The sequence below is a fragment of the Acomys russatus genome, chromosome X (genome assembly GCF_903995435.1).
Source record: "Acomys russatus chromosome X, mAcoRus1.1, whole genome shotgun sequence".
NCBI lineage: Eukaryota > Metazoa > Chordata > Mammalia > Rodentia > Muridae > Acomys > Acomys russatus.
In genome coordinates, this window is record NC_067169.1 from 7,087,229 (window position 1) to 7,102,912 (window position 15,684).

Sequence of the window (15,684 nt, forward strand, 5' to 3'; positions counted from 1 at the left end):
AGCAACAGAGAAAGAGAGAAGAAAGGAGTAAGAGAGCAAGAGAGACAAGGTGGCTTTGTGCTTTATATACTGGGTAGCTGGCCTTGCTAGTGTCAAGCAGGTAATGACTTCATAGGTTGTCAGGAAGATAAGGCCAATATGTTACCACACCACCACCACCACCACAACCACCACCACCACCACCACCACCACCACATGACCACCACCACCACCACCACCACCACCACCACCACCACCACCACCACCACCACCACCACATGACCACCACCACCACCACCACCACCACCACCACATGACCACCACCACCACCACCACCACCACCACCACCACTACCACCACATGACCACCACCACCACCACATGACCAGCACCACCAGAAGCAGCAGCAGCAGTAACAACAACACCTTCATCTCCACCTCCTCTGCCAAATTTTGTCTTTTCCTGGATGCTCAGTTGTCAACATGACAGCCGGCTCTTCTGGGAGAGGACACTCTAGAACATTTCCTTACAAATAGAGGCTATGTTTACTCAGCTCGAACTGTTCATGGTCACTGTCCAGAAAATGTTGTTGGGGAAAGAATTAGGGACCGTGGTCTTCCGACTCTAGTTTCTATTTCCTTCCATTACTCAACACACATCTAGAGATGGAATAACACCAGTATCTTCTTTGCTAAACCAACCTATGTCAACACAATCTTCTGAGACTTCTTCCGAGGGAGGGGACTGTGTGGGCTAATTTGACAGGGACTGAGTGAAAGACCTAAGAACTAAATAGAATGAGATGCTGAGTGAGGCCAGTGGCTCAAGTTAATCCCCTGATCCTAGGCCAGCTCTCCACTTCAGTTAGGTGGTGCTGTGGCCAAGGACAAGGAGAAAATGCCATGTAAGATCGAAGGCTTCTTATTATTACTTCTCTGTGGCTATGAAGGCATGTGCTGTTCTGACATTGGTGTTTATTGTATAGTTGAAAATGTGATTTAATAAAGAGAATAGTTTAAAAAATATGTCTCACACATAAAAAATAAAGAAAATAGTTGATAAATTGAAATACAACCTGAATGATAAAAACTGTTGGATAACAGCATATTAATTAGTTGACAGATTATTAATTTAAAAAGTCATTTTGTGTGCTTTTTGTCACTGTCTTGCTAATGGCTTCCTGATTTTATGAGGAGCCTTCTAAAGTTCAGATGATGTTTAAAATGCCACAGAGAGAAAGAACGGCCTCAACATTTGTATACAACAACTGTAAATTGCAACAATTAATGAGAAAACATGTTTCCTGGCGATCTTAGGAGGCAAAGTTCTATAGGCCAGGCTCGTTTCAAACTCACTGAGCACTACCTGTTTCTGTCTCCCTGAGTGCTGATACTCAAGGCATGTGCCATCAGGCCCAGCTCATTTTCCTATTTTATTTATTTATTTATTTGTTCATTTATTTATTTATTGGTTTGGTTTTTCGAGACAGGGTTTCTCTGTATAGCCTTGGCTGTCCTGGGCTTGCTTTGTAGACCAGGCTGGCCTCAAAATCACAGCGATCCACCTGTCTTTGCCTTCTGAGTGCTGGAAGTAAAGGCATGTGCCACCACTGCCCAGTGGGACAGCTTGTTCCTACTCAGGAGAAAGGGCTGATGGGTGGAGCTCCTGGTGAAGCTTCTCTGAGGGGGAGAAAACAGCAGCCCCCAGGCAACTTTGTATTTGGTGAAGGAGAGGTGTCTGTCATTTCAGGTAAGAGGCTGAAAGTTGTTAGAAAAAATTATCGGTACGATGGGAAAAACCGGTCCCAAGTTTTATCTAGGGTACATTCAAAAGGGTGAGTCCGTTGCTGAACTACGGTTCCTCTATGACTTGAATCCCGGTCCTCCTTCTTGCAAAGAAGACGGATAACTATTACACTCTAGAACCTCTGAGGGAAAGAGTCTGATAAGTAGCCTTTTCAGAGAGTATAGCCAGTCTCAGAGCCGCCAAAGGAATGCCTGCGTTCAGCTTTAGCTCTGCCCATTCTGATAGGTGAGACGTTTTAAGGTGAATTTTGATCCTGGGCTCAGGAATTCCAGTAGCAGGGCCACCTTGTAGCCTGAGAGTCGGGACCACCTGAAACCGGGCTTGAGCCCAGGCTTGGGTCCCTCTAACATCCTGACTCCAAAATTTCCCTCAGCAGCACAGGCCAGTGGGTGTTTACCCAATTTAGGCACAGCTGCATCTGGCGCCTTTCCTCAGCCATGCCTTGCTTTCCCACTCTCAGGGACTGGACTGACTTGTTCTATGGGAAGTCAGAAAAAAGTCACTGCCCGTGGCTCTTAGCTCTGAGTGTGGAGGACCAGAACGCTGTTGCCAGTGCTGAGAACTCTGGCACTTCAGAGTGGGGCTTGGGGGGAGGTGTCATGTTTAAGGGCCGTTAGAGCTTTACATTCCGCGCTCTGAGCCTCCCTCAAGGAAGGTAAGATTTTCGGACTCTCCATCACTAAGAGCTCTCGGGTGGGTTTCTTGCTTTTGATTGTCTTGTTTCACCTTCCTGAGGATTCTCGGTGGATCTTTGTCACCCATCTGAGGATTGCCCCCCACCCGAGCCTGGACTCAACCTCAGTTTCAGGCGGTCTCGACTCTAAGACCACAAGGTGGGTGGGCTAGGTGCTAGAATTCCTGAGCCCAGGGTCAAAATTCACCTCGGAACTGTGCACCTATGAGAATGAGCAGAGCCACAGCCGAGGGCAGGTGTTTCTGTGGTGGCTCTGAGTCTGGCTACACTGTTTGAAAAGGCTACTTTTCAGACTCTCTCCCTCAGGGACCCCATAGTGTAGTGGTTATCACGTCTGCTTCGCAAGCAGAAGGTCCTCGGTTCAAACCGTGGAACACTATTGGGACCTCCCTTTTGGAACGACCCTAGATAAAAAACAAGACGTGAGAATTATTTCTTGTACCTATATTTTCCTAAAGTCTTTCTGTCGCTGGCACGAAAGGATAGACACTTCTTCTTCATCTAGGTTGCAGCTGTTTTACGCAGGGTTAGTCCAAGCCTCAGCTGCTGTCTTCCCTACCTCAGAGAGGCTTCTCCATACTTCACCAGGGGCTCTGCCCATCAGCACTTTCCCTTGAGCTCGGACAAGTTGACCCTCAGAACTTCCCTTGATAATACATGAACATAACCACACTTTGACGGTAACTGATATTTTTAAAGGTTAATTATGATCGTAGATTTAATATCTTGTCCAACCCTTTCCATCTTTTTTCAACTCTAAAAATAAAGAATAAGAACAAAAGCATATTTATTTTCTTTTCAGTGTAGCTGGGGGATTAGTGGGCTGAAGATTCCTCTCTTTAAGGAAGAATCGAGATAGAGTTTAGAATAAGTGCCAATTTATCAATTGAATGTAGTTTTTGACAATTTCATACACATGTAATACACCCTGATTACTCTCACTCCCCACTAATTTCAGGCTTTACAAACACCCAGTAAGTGTTGATTGATGAGTCAGTGTTTCTCTAGTTAATTTTTGCTTCCATTACTAAACAATTTAGTTTCAGGGAGGAGAACTTCTTTTGGAGGTTGAAGAGAAATGTTATTTTAACAAGAAGAAAGAGTGAAAGAATTCTGATTCCTGGAGCCAGGAGTGAGACGACATGAGATAATAGTAGCTCCCGCAGAGCAGCTCCAGGGAATAGAGAATGGGAGAGAAAAGAAAGTCTTGGTGGATCAATGGTAGGAAGAATTGAGCAGGCGGTGAACAGTCGGTAAAGGGAAACCAACAGTTTGTGTACAAGTAGCTAGGAACTAGCTGTTGAGGAGAGATTTAGGAAAGGAGGATTTAAAGCTGCTACTCCAGGCATAAATTGGGGTAAAAACTGAAAGGTCTAATAGCTCAGCTTTTCTGTCTTTCTGTCATGCTCCTTGGGCCAGCCCCAGTAGTTTATGTAAAGTGAAGATTAAGCTTTTCCATCACACATTACATCATGATTTTCTCATCTTTGACAACCAATAGGGCATTTAAAAATCAACGAAGTAAGTGAGGAGCTTAACAAAGAAATACGAATACATCTCTATAAACTACAATAATGCATTCAGCAAAAATCAATCAATTTCCAAGCAGTGCTCAGCATGACCTGATTATTATTTCTTAACCAATACTTGGGAAAGTTTAATCATGAACTTCCCCGGCCTAAACCCACTGTGTTTCCATGATTGTTATAGAAGCATAGCTTGAGATAAATATTCTTTAATAAAGGAAAAACTTGAGCTACTCCCAGTCCCAAACCAAGAAGTTTGCTATCCTAGCTTAGGCTAACTGACAAGGGGTCTTCTATTATAAAATATCTGTAAAGAATGATGTTCCAAGCATACCTTCTTTTGCTCTGAAAGCAGATTCTAATAAAACGTTTCTACAGCGCGGAGTACCTGGCCAGGTACTGTTATATTAAGGTCCTAACTTTCCAGCCAAACAGTTTCTGCTTGGGCGCTCACAGTCAGAGCACAGACCCATATCATTGTGTCCAGCCTTTGGCCAGATGCCTTCTTTCAACATTCTCTGTGGGAGAAATTTTCCCAGTGTGAATTTCATTACGGCTGAGAAATAGAAAGGCAGTTTTAGAAGAAAAAGTAGATTTCAAAATAGTTTTTAGGCAAGCTTACACCTGGAGCATTCATAATATTGAAGGGCAGCGGTGATCAGCTGGAGATCTTTGGAACTTTGCCAAGCAAAGCCTGAATAGCTGTTCTGGATGTTTATAGATCATGCTGGACAGCCAGACGTCCCTGGAACTTTGTCAAGCAAAGCCTCTACGACTTTCCCTTATGTCTCCAACAGGTAGCAGAGAATTCAACGGGCAAAGAGAAGTTTTTGATTTTTTTTTCCCTTGGCTTCCCCGGCTGGCTGTCAGGCCCTACCTTTGCTCAATAATATATAAATCTACATAGTTTTCTAACAAACAAATAAACACAAGGTGATTTTCCTGTTAACAAGCAATTTACTGATTTTAAAACTACACCTGTAGCCGGTGTGGTGGTGCACACCTATAATCACAGCATTCGGGAGGCAGAGGCAGGTGGATCGCTGTGAGGGCGAGGCGAGCCTGGTCTACAAAGCCAGTCCAGGACAGCCAAAGCTACACAGAGAAGCCCTGTCTCAAAAAAAAAAAAAAAAAAAAAAAACTTCACCCGTTAAAATGCACAGTCTGGTACTGTTAACTATATTCGCATTGCTGTGAGTAGCTTAACAGAACTTTTTCTTGCCAAACTGAAACTCTACAGCCATCAACCTTGTTCCTCCCATCAACTTTATTTTCAATGGCCATGTAATAATGGTAGTTGATTATGCCAGATATTGACATAATTACTTTTTCTTTGTTTTGTGTAGGAATTGACTGTGAGGCCCCTCCCATATTCAAAGCTCTCTCCATGTGTTTTAGTATCATCCCATTTTTATGGCAGCAGAATTCTGGGAAGGAGCCATTATTATCATTTTATAGACAGAGAAATTGCCTTGTGTTCACACCAGTGCAAATAACATTTTTCTTCTCAATCAATTTGGGGATCTGTGCCCTTAGCCTGCTTATTCGCTTTTTTAAAAAATTATTTTCATTTTTATTATGTATACAATGTTGTGTCTGAATATACGCTAACAGGCCAGAAGAGGGCGCCAGAACTCATTATAGATGGTTGTCCTGGAAATTGAACTCAGGACCTCTGGAAGAAAAGCCAGCGCTCTTAACCTCGGAGCCATTTCTCCGGCCCGTCAGCTTCCTCACTTTTAACATTGTGATTTTTTTTTCTGTGCTGTCCTTATCTTGTATAACCTGAACATTGCACATCTTTACAGAGAACTGAGCCACCGCGACCACCACCACCACCACCATTGTCTCTAAGATCACCACTACCACCACTTTTATATATGAAACATAAGCTGAAATGTGAAATATGTGATGTGTAGTATGTGCCACACAACAAATATTATATGGAGATGCTTATTTATGAGCATGGGGGAGGAGGAATGATAGTCTCTCCAGAGAAAAGAGAGAGACATAGCAACAGAGAAAGAGAGAAGAAAGGAGTAAGAGAGCAAGAGAGACAAGGTGGCTTTGTGCTTTTATATACTGGGTAGCTGGCCTTGCTAGTGTCAAGCAGGTAATGACTTCATAGGTTGTCAGGAAGATTAAGGCCAATATGTTAACCACCACCACTACCACCACCAGCACCCCACCACCACCACCACCAGACACCACCACCACCACCACACCACCACCACCACCACCACCACCACCACCACCACCACCACCACCACCACATGACCACCACCACACCACATGACCAGCACCACCAGAAGCAGCAGCAGTAACAACAACACCTTCATCTCCACCTCCTCTGCCAAATTTTGTCTTTTCCTGGATGCTCAGTTGTCAACATGACAGCCGGCTCTTCTGGGAGAGGACACTCTAGAACATTTCCTTACAAATAGAGGCTATGTTTACTCAGCTCGAACTGTTCATGGTCACTGTCCAGAAATGTTGTTGGGGAAAGAATTAGGGACCGGTCTTCCGACTCTAGTTTCTATTTCCTTCCATTACTCAACACACATCTAGAGATGGAATAACACCAGTATCTTCTTTGCTAAACCAACCTATGTCAACACAATCTTCTGAGACTTCTTCCTGAGGGAGGGGACTGTGTGGGCTAATTTGACAGGGACTGAGTGAAAGACCTAAGAACTAAATAGAATGAGATGCTGAGTGAGGCCAGTGGCTCAAGTTAATCCCCTGATCCTAGGCCAGCTCTCCACTTCAGTTAGGTGGTGCTGTGGCCAAGGACAAGGAGAAAATGCCATGTAAGATCGAAGGCTTCTTATTATTACTTCTCTGTGGCTATGAAGGCATGTGCTGTTCTGACATTGGTGTTTATTGTATAGTTGAAAATGTGATTTAATAAAGAGAATAGTTTAAAAATATGTCTCACACATAAAAAATAAAGAAAATAGTTGATAAATTGAAATACAACCTGAATAAAACTGTTGGATAACAGCATATTAATTAGTTGACAGATTATTAATTTAAAAAGTCATTTTGTGTGGCTTTTTGTCACTGTCTTGCTAATGGCTTCCTGATTTTATGAGGAGCCTTCTAAAGTTCAGATGATGTTTAAAATGCCACAGAGAGAAAGAACGGCCTCAACATTTGTATACAACAACTGTAAATTGCAACAATTAATGAGAAAACATGTTTCCTGGCGATCTTAGGAGGCAAGTTCTATAGGCCAGGCTGGTCTCAAACTCACTGAGCATACCTGTTTCTGCCTCCCTGAGTGCAGAAATTCAAGGCAAGTGCCATCAGGCCCAGCTCATTTTCCTTTCTTTCTTTCTTCTTTCTTCTTTCTTTCTTTTCTTTTTTCTTTCTTTTCTTTCTTTCTTCTTTCTTTCTTTCTTTCTTGTTCTTTCTTCTTTCTTAGTTTGGTTTTTTGGTGTTTTCGAGACAGGGTTTCTCTGTATAGCCTTGGCTGTCCTGGCATCTATTTGCAGAACAGACTGGCCTTGAACTCACAGAGATCCAACTGCCCCTGACTCCCTGAGTGCTGGGATTACAGCTGTGCAACCACCACACCCAGCTAGTTAAGAGTTTCTTTACTGGTCTCCAAATCTTATTCACTTTCCCTTCATTGTTTGGGCAACTTCCTAAAAGGTATTTACTAAAACTATAGATCCCTCTCCCCTCCTGGTGGTTTACTGTGACTTACTGGGCCTTTTGACTTGGGCATTACCCACATTGTCTCATTTTATAATCAAACCTACCCACCAACCTATACTCAAGCCAAACTTGTTTGTACTTCCTCATCCAAAGCACTCTATATTTTTACATTTGGCTCTCTACCGGGAACTTCATCATCCTCTCGACTAGCTGTTGAGCACAGTAGGTGCTTGGCAGTTAACCATGATAGTCAACATCCCTTAGACTCAGTTCAAAAATAGGTTCTTGAGGCTGGAAAGATGACTCAAGTGGTTAAGACCGTTTGCTGCTCTTGCAGAAGACCTGAATTCAGTCCCAAGCACTCACAACCACTTATAACTCCAGCACCAGGGGATCTCACACTCCCCTCTGGCCTCCACAGGCACCTGCACGTACATGGGCATACGCACACACACACATAATTAAAATATTTTTTTATTTTTCAAGACAGGGTTTCTCTGTGTACTCCTGGCTGTCCTGGACTTGCTCTGTAGACTAGGCTGGCTTGCTTTGAATGCACAGAGATCTGCCCAAGTGCTGGCATTAAGGGTGTGTACCACCACCCTGGCTTTTTTAAAATATAAATTTTAAGAGTTCTGTTTTGGGATTTTCAAGACAGGGTCTCTCTGTTTTAGCCCTGACTGTCCCGGACTCACTTTGTAGACCAGGTTCGCCTCATGATCATGCTTTCACCTGTTGAGAAGTGCTGGGATTAAAGGTATGTGCCACCATGCCCAGCCTTAAAAAAGGCTTTTTAATTATAATAAATTTGGGGGTGGATGTGGTTGCATGTGTCTTTAATCCTGGCAGAGGCAGATTGGTCTCTGAGAACTCTACATAGTGAGTTCCAGGGCAGTCAGGGCTACGTAGTGAGACTCTGTCTCCATTTTTAAAAACTGAGCCATGCTTGATGCTCAATGAACTTGGGAGGTGGAAGCAGGAAGATGAATCCAAGGTCATCTTCAAGGTCAGACTAGGATACATGAGGCCATGTCTCAAAAACAAAAAAACAATTTTAACTTTTTCTAGTTCACGAAGCCTTCCCTAACCCTCAGGTTAAATTTTGTTTTCTCTCTAATGGACGTTCTATATCCTTCTATTATAGCCCTTGTCAAGCTACTATCAACTGAAACATGAAGTACTTGAACACAGAGACCATCCTTCCTATTAGAAAATTAAACATACTATTCCATCAATTCAGGTGCTGAGCAAAATTCCATACACCAAAGTTGGCCATGGTCTATAGCCAGCTACACATTTCAGCCTCAGATCCATGTAGGGTTATGATGTAACTTCAAATCTTACAGAAATACCATCATGACTCAAAGGACAGGAAACATCCATTTGATTGTTATTAATACCTCATTTTCCTATGCTTTACACAATTTCAATAGTAAGGATAGATTGGTTTCCATGATTAAATTTTAATAGTGATTCTTATAACACACACACACACACACAACCACACCAAAATATATATGCACCTACTTAAAAACAAACAAACAAACTGAGCAGATGAAATGGATCAGCACCAAACCTGACAACCTAGGTTCAGTCCTGGGAATCCACATGGTGGAAACAGAGAACCACCTCTCCAAGTTGTCCTCTAGCTTCCAAAAGCATACCTGAACAGCATTCCCACCCTTACGACAAATAGATAAATATATAAGTACATTAAGTATATAAATGTATATTAAAGTATATAAAAGTAAAAAAGTATAGACAAGTATATTAAGTATATATAAATATATAAGTATATTAAGTAAACTAAGTGACTTGATTTATCTATCACTGCTCAAAGTTGCTAACACCTGAAAAATTTAATAATGCAAATTAATGCTGGATAGATAAGACTGGTGAAAGAGGAAAACAAATTACTCACCATTGTACTGAACACTGTTGGCCAAAATCAGGTTTACATCATCTAGAAAGCTCTCCCGACTCTGGTATTTGTGCTTGGAGATATTCTATGACAAAAAACAATCAGGGACTCAGCTATATATACAAAAAGAAACACGGATTATTAAAGGGCATTGATTATTTTTTAAAAAATCACTTACCTCACGTATAGTCTCCAAATCCATTGGACTGATAATCATTTTGTAATAATCTGGAACAAACTTCTTATTAACTGGGTGATGAAATGGCCATGACTAGTAAATAGAAAGCACGGGAGGTCAAATGAAAACCATCACTTATACCAGAGGGTCAAAATTTTCACTTGAGTTACAAATATGTCTTGATGAAAATTATAAGCTCTTTCCACAGATGTCCATATACTCACACAAAATTGTCTATAACTTAAGGATTTCATTAAGGATTCTTACACCCTGACAAAGCAATAATCCCTCCTCTAAACTTACAACTAAAATCTTATTTGTGTGTTAAAAGCTCTTAAGTTTTGCAAAAATAGAATAACATTCCTTAGTCCAAGGTTCCATCTAGAAATTTTATAACACTGTAAATAGACATTTTGACTATATGCAACAGAAAATTTAATTTAGAAATTTCTGACGGACTAATATAGTAAAATGGCCTACAGAAACAGCATGATAGATGATAGCCTTACCATAAAATTTGAAGAAAACAAAAGGACAACAAACATTTGAGTAATTATTCAAGTGTTTTCTGTGAAGAGGCAAGATGGCTTTGTGTGTAGAGGTGCTTATCAACAAGCTCAACGACATGAACTCAATTCCTTGAACACAGGATAGAAGCTAGGCCCAACTCTCCAAGGTTTTTTGTTTTCCTTTTTTTTAAAAAGACCTATGTATGTATGTATGTATATATGTATGTATGTATTTATTATGTATATAATGTTCTGCCTGCATGTATTCCTGCCCACCAGAGGGGGCACCAGACCTCATTATAGGTGGTTATTAGCTACCATGTGGCTGCTGGGAAGTCTGAACTAAGGACCTCTGGAAGAGCAGACAATACTCTTAACCTCTGAGCCATCTCTCCAGCCTTGTTTTTGTTTGTTCTTTCTCTTCAGGGTCCTACTGTGTAGCCCTGGCTCACCTTGAATTCACAAAATTCCACCTACTTTATGCCTCCCACGTTCTAGGATGAAAGGTTGTACCACCACACCTAACCAGGTTGTCGGGACTACACACAAAGCATAACTTAAAACTTCCTTCCCCACATACACAAATAAATGAATGTAATAAAAATGCTAAAAGGGTACAAGAAGACCACCAAGGCTGGCGGATCTGGACCCAGGGGGTTCTGCTCAAACTACTGTACCAAGCAAGGACAATGCATGCAGCAAACCTAGAACCCCTATCCAGTTCTAGCCAATGGATACCACATTCTCCACAATTGTGTGGAGAGCAGGGACAGACTCTGACATGAACTCTGGTGCCTCTTATTTGCCCACTTCCCCTTGGTGGAGAGACCTGGTGGCACTCAGAGAAGAGTAAGCAGGCTACCAGGAAGAGACCTGACAGGCTGTGATCTTATAGTAGGGGACAAGGTCCCCTTCTGTTACAGACCTAGGGGAGGGGAATAGGATGGAAGAGGGAGCGGGGGAATGGGAAGACACAAGTGAAGGCATAACAATTGAGGTGTAATCTGAATAAATTACTTTATAAGTATCCCAGCACACTGGAGCCAGAGGCAGGCAGATCGCTGTGAGTTCAAGGCCAGCCTGGTCTACAAAGTGAGTCCAGGACAGCCAAGATAACATACAGAAATCCTGTCTCAACAAACAAAAAAACAAAAAACAAAACAAAAAAAATTGTTCATGGGAAAAAATAGGAAAACAAAAACAAACAAAATGTTAAAAGTTTTATTTGTCTAAGAACATTTCTAAATTCAGAACCTAGTATTAGTTGATAGTTCTCTCCTGGGCTATTCAAGAGTATACACATACTAAATACTGACAAAAGGAAGTAAGAACCTCTTAATATTCAAAGACACTTGGCATCTTTGCTTTCAGTGTTAATGAATTCATACAGCAAATGGTTGATTTTTAAAATTACATACCAGTTCCTTTGGACACATGCACGTCACTACACAGAATCTCTCAATGCACACACGCTTACTCTATATACTTCTTTCCATCCCCTAGTACTATCCTCACAAAATTCGGCATGAAAATTACTTACATCTGGAACTGCCATCATTTTCTGAGTGACAATGTTATCCAGAATAAAAGAAAACGCAACTTGGTCATCATCGTCAAGCAAGGGGTTGATAGCCTTCTCTAAACGTGCCAACTTATCCTCTTTCTGAAATAAAGCAAAGCAAAATGAAGGCAGTTTTCCTGAACTGTGATCACCACAGAAACACTAAAGAGAATTTAAAGTCCTGCTAGCCTTTGAATGATCTACTATTCAGTTTCTGGCCAACCTAGATAAATGATACTGTAGCTAAAGGATCACAAAATCCCGCATGCTACATCCCATTCTTGAGTAGTGCCAAGAACAGAAAACTCAAGACATCACTGGTTTAGCTACAACAAGAATTCTTCAGCAAACTAGGCTTTTGTAAGATTGTCTTTTCTACAAAATGAATGCTGAGAATGCAGAACAACATTACCATCAGTTAATGGTTAATTTTGTTTTTCTAACAGGGCAGGTATCCTATGTATCCCAGGCTAGCTTCACATTCAGTATATAACCCCAGCTAGATTAGTGACTTGTATAAGGAAACAGAATCCAACAAATTCATTTCAGTCTTTATACTACAAAAACCTCTGCATTCTCATTGCCTCTAACCTCAATCCTGTGTCTCAGGAGCTTTTTTTTTTTTTTTTTTTTTTTGAGACAGTGTCTCCTAAGTCACAGGCAAACTTGGAACTTGAAATGTTGCTATAAATTACCTTGAATTTCTGAATCTATTACCTCCACCTCCGCTGTGTACCAATATTGAATTTTCATACTGCATATAGGACTTTAGCCCTCTAACAGATACACAGAGAACTCTCATGGAGGGGAGGGCTGTTATTTTGAGACAAGGTCTGGCCCAGAACTTGTGTTCATCCTGCCTCTTACTCTCAAGTGCTACAATTATACTTATGTATTACAATGCTCAGCTAACTGTGGCTTAAACATAAAATTTATGTCAACCGGGTTGAGAAAATTGTCCATGTTCATCAATCATGTTCTCTTTTGTGAAATATCTATGCCAGTATCAAGCTTCATTATTACCCGTGCTTTTATAAACTTACAAGGTACCACAATCTTCTTTAGTAAGAACAGAAGTTCATAGAGAGCCTGAGGCTGTAAATTAGTGATAAAGTACTTACTTAGTAAGGCAAGACCCTGGTTCAGTTTCCAGCACACAGGGAAAGAAAACAAATAAAAAAAACTAGCCAAAAACATTATCTGTTAGTTTTTTAGATTACTTTTTAAAAATTAAACTGTCTCTAGGCCTAGTGGCTCAGTCAGACCTATAGCCCTAGAACTCAGGAAACTGAGGGGAAGAACCACCATGAGCTTAAGGCCATGTATTAGACACAGTGACTCCCAAGCCAGCTTGAGTTAGATAAGGCAGGATCTCAAAACAAAAACAAAAAAAAAAAAAAAAAAAAAAAAACATTTTTCAATTGGCTTCTCTGGTACAGCAATGAGCTGTAAGCTACAGGAGCTCTTCTGGGAAGTCATTTTTCATCATTCTTTCTAAAGTTACTAGGTTCCAGATCTCAATCCTGCAGGATCCCAGAGCAAGTTATTTTCCTCTTTGGACTTGGCTTTCCCGCCTACAGAAGACACTGTCTATTTAATTTCTAAATCTGTACCCCTCAAATACATCAAAGATTTGTCACTCCCTCATGTACTGTCCCTTCTGTTAAATATTCTAGTTCCTAAACCCTGCTATTCTCCACCTTCATATACCACAGCGTATCTGTATATTTTTTGCCTTGTTGCTTTTTCAAAACAGGGTTTCTCTGTGTAATACTTTTCTGGTTGTCTTGGAACCCTCTTTGTAGGGTTGGCCTGGAACTCACAGTGATCCAACTGCCTCTGCCTCCCAAATGCTGGGATTAAAAGAGTGTGCCACCGTGCCCCACTTTTTTTTTTTTTTTTTTTTTTTTTTGGTGTTCTTTTAGTTTTTCAAGACAGGGTTTCTCTGTGTAGCCCTGGCTATCCTGGACTCAGTCTGTAGACCAGGCTGGCCTCAAATTCACAAAGCTCTGCCTGTCTTTGCCTCCCAAGTGCTGGCATTAGAGGTATGCGCCACCATTGCCCGGCAGCATTTCTCTTTTTCTTTTAGTTTTTTTTATTTTGACTTTTGAGTCAAAGTCTATGAAGCTTAGGCTGCTCTTGAACTCCTTATGTAGCTGAGGATGACTTCAAGCTCCTGATCCTCCTATTAACAACTCCCAAGTGGTAGGATTATAGGTGTATGTCACTATGCCTATTATTTGCCTTATCTTTAATTCTTACCTCTTTGAGTTTCTCATCACAGAGATCCAGCATGGATTGAGAAATCTGAGTCAGTGAGTGGTTTGGCCCTACAGAGGAATAAGAAATGGCCATTATGAATGGGAGCTCAAAGTTGCCACACATTTCCAACACAACACATTTACTAAAGAACCTAAAAGGTCCCAGGCACCAGCCTAGTAACCAAGTTAGGCAGACATACCACTCTTTATTTCCCCCTTTTTATTTTTCTGAGACAGAGTGCCATGTATCTCAGGCTGGTCTAGAACTCACTGTGTAACTGAGAATGACCTTCAACTTCAAGTCCTCCTGCCTTCACCTACTTGTTATTATATTTGTGTGCTACCTCACCAGGGATAGACACTACCATTCTTTACTCCATTTTTCAGTACCTAATACATACTGGGTAAAAAATATGAATGAATTTTAACTGTTCTTTATTTATGTCCACACTCTTGTATTACAGCTGCTTTTTGTTTATTTGGTTTTGGAGTTTCTTTGGCTTTTTATTTTGGTTTGGTTTGGTTTGGTTTTTCCAGACAGGATTTCTCCGTGTAGAGCTTTGGCTGTCCTGGAACTCAACTCTGTAGACCAAGCTGGCCTTGATCTCACAGAGATCCGCCTGCCTCTGCTTCAGCCTCGAGAGTTCTGGAATTAAAGCATGTGCCACCACTGCCTAGCTCTTTTTTTTTTTTTTTTTTTTTGAGACAGGGCCTCACTATGTAGCTCTGGCTAGCCTGAAACACTGTACACACGCCTGGCCTCGCCTCAAACTCAGAGATTCACCTGCCTCTGTCTTCCTAGTGCTGGGAGCAAAAGGATGAGCTGTTTCCAATACCTTGAAAATCATTCTGTGGACAGAGAAGGATGTGTTTAAGAAGGGGGAAAGAGATCAATGAACAGCTTTTCTTATTTTTCTGCTTAGTAGACAGATTCTCCAGCACACAGATCATTATTTCAGTTTGCCAGAAATCCTTCCCAAGAGCTTCAGAAAATTCCTGAACTAGCTGGTCTCTTTAGCACATTTTCTGCTTATAGCTGCTCCATTGACGCTCATCTTTGGAATAACTAAAACACCTATAATCAACACTAAGCAGCTGGAATAATTAAAACACCTATAATCAGCACTAGACAGCTGGAAAAACTGTTTATCTACAACAGGCCATCAGATAATTAATTGCCAATAGGATAGTGAGAACTGTCATGCCTAGAAAAAACTAGAAGCAAAGATATGAAGCCTAGAATAGATGTAGAGACAGAAGATAGGGGCATCAGTGGACATATAGTAATTGAAGCAGAAGAAAAAGTAAGAGACTAAAGAGATGGCTCACTCATTAAAAGTTTTTTTCTGCTCTGGTAGCTCAGATCCCAGCAGCCAACCATGTCAGGTAGCTCACTACTGCTTATAATTCTAATTCCAGGGTAATCCAAAGCCTCTGGTCTCTGTAGATACTTGCAATTACATGTATACACCCAAACACATATACATAATTAAAACAATAGAGTAAATCTTTTTAAAAATAGAAAGTAAAAAGTGTTACACAAAATACTCCTGGAGGTCTGGAGTGATGACTCAGAGGTTAAGAGCA

General features: G+C 41.2%; 1 protein-coding gene across 1 annotated transcript in view; it reads right to left on the minus strand.

The window, feature by feature from the left end:
- Nucleotides 1-9,494: 9,494 nt before the first annotated feature.
- Nucleotides 9,495-15,684, minus strand: part of LOC127184672 (transcription initiation factor TFIID subunit 1-like) — a 57,309-nt gene continuing 51,119 nt past the window's right edge. Inside the window, 5 exon segments of the mRNA XM_051141013.1 lie at nt 9,495-9,517; nt 9,589-9,673; nt 9,767-9,859; nt 11,816-11,938; nt 14,099-14,249. Of these exon segments, the coding sequence (XP_050996970.1) occupies nt 9,495-9,517; nt 9,589-9,673; nt 9,767-9,859; nt 11,816-11,938; nt 14,099-14,249 (475 nt within the window).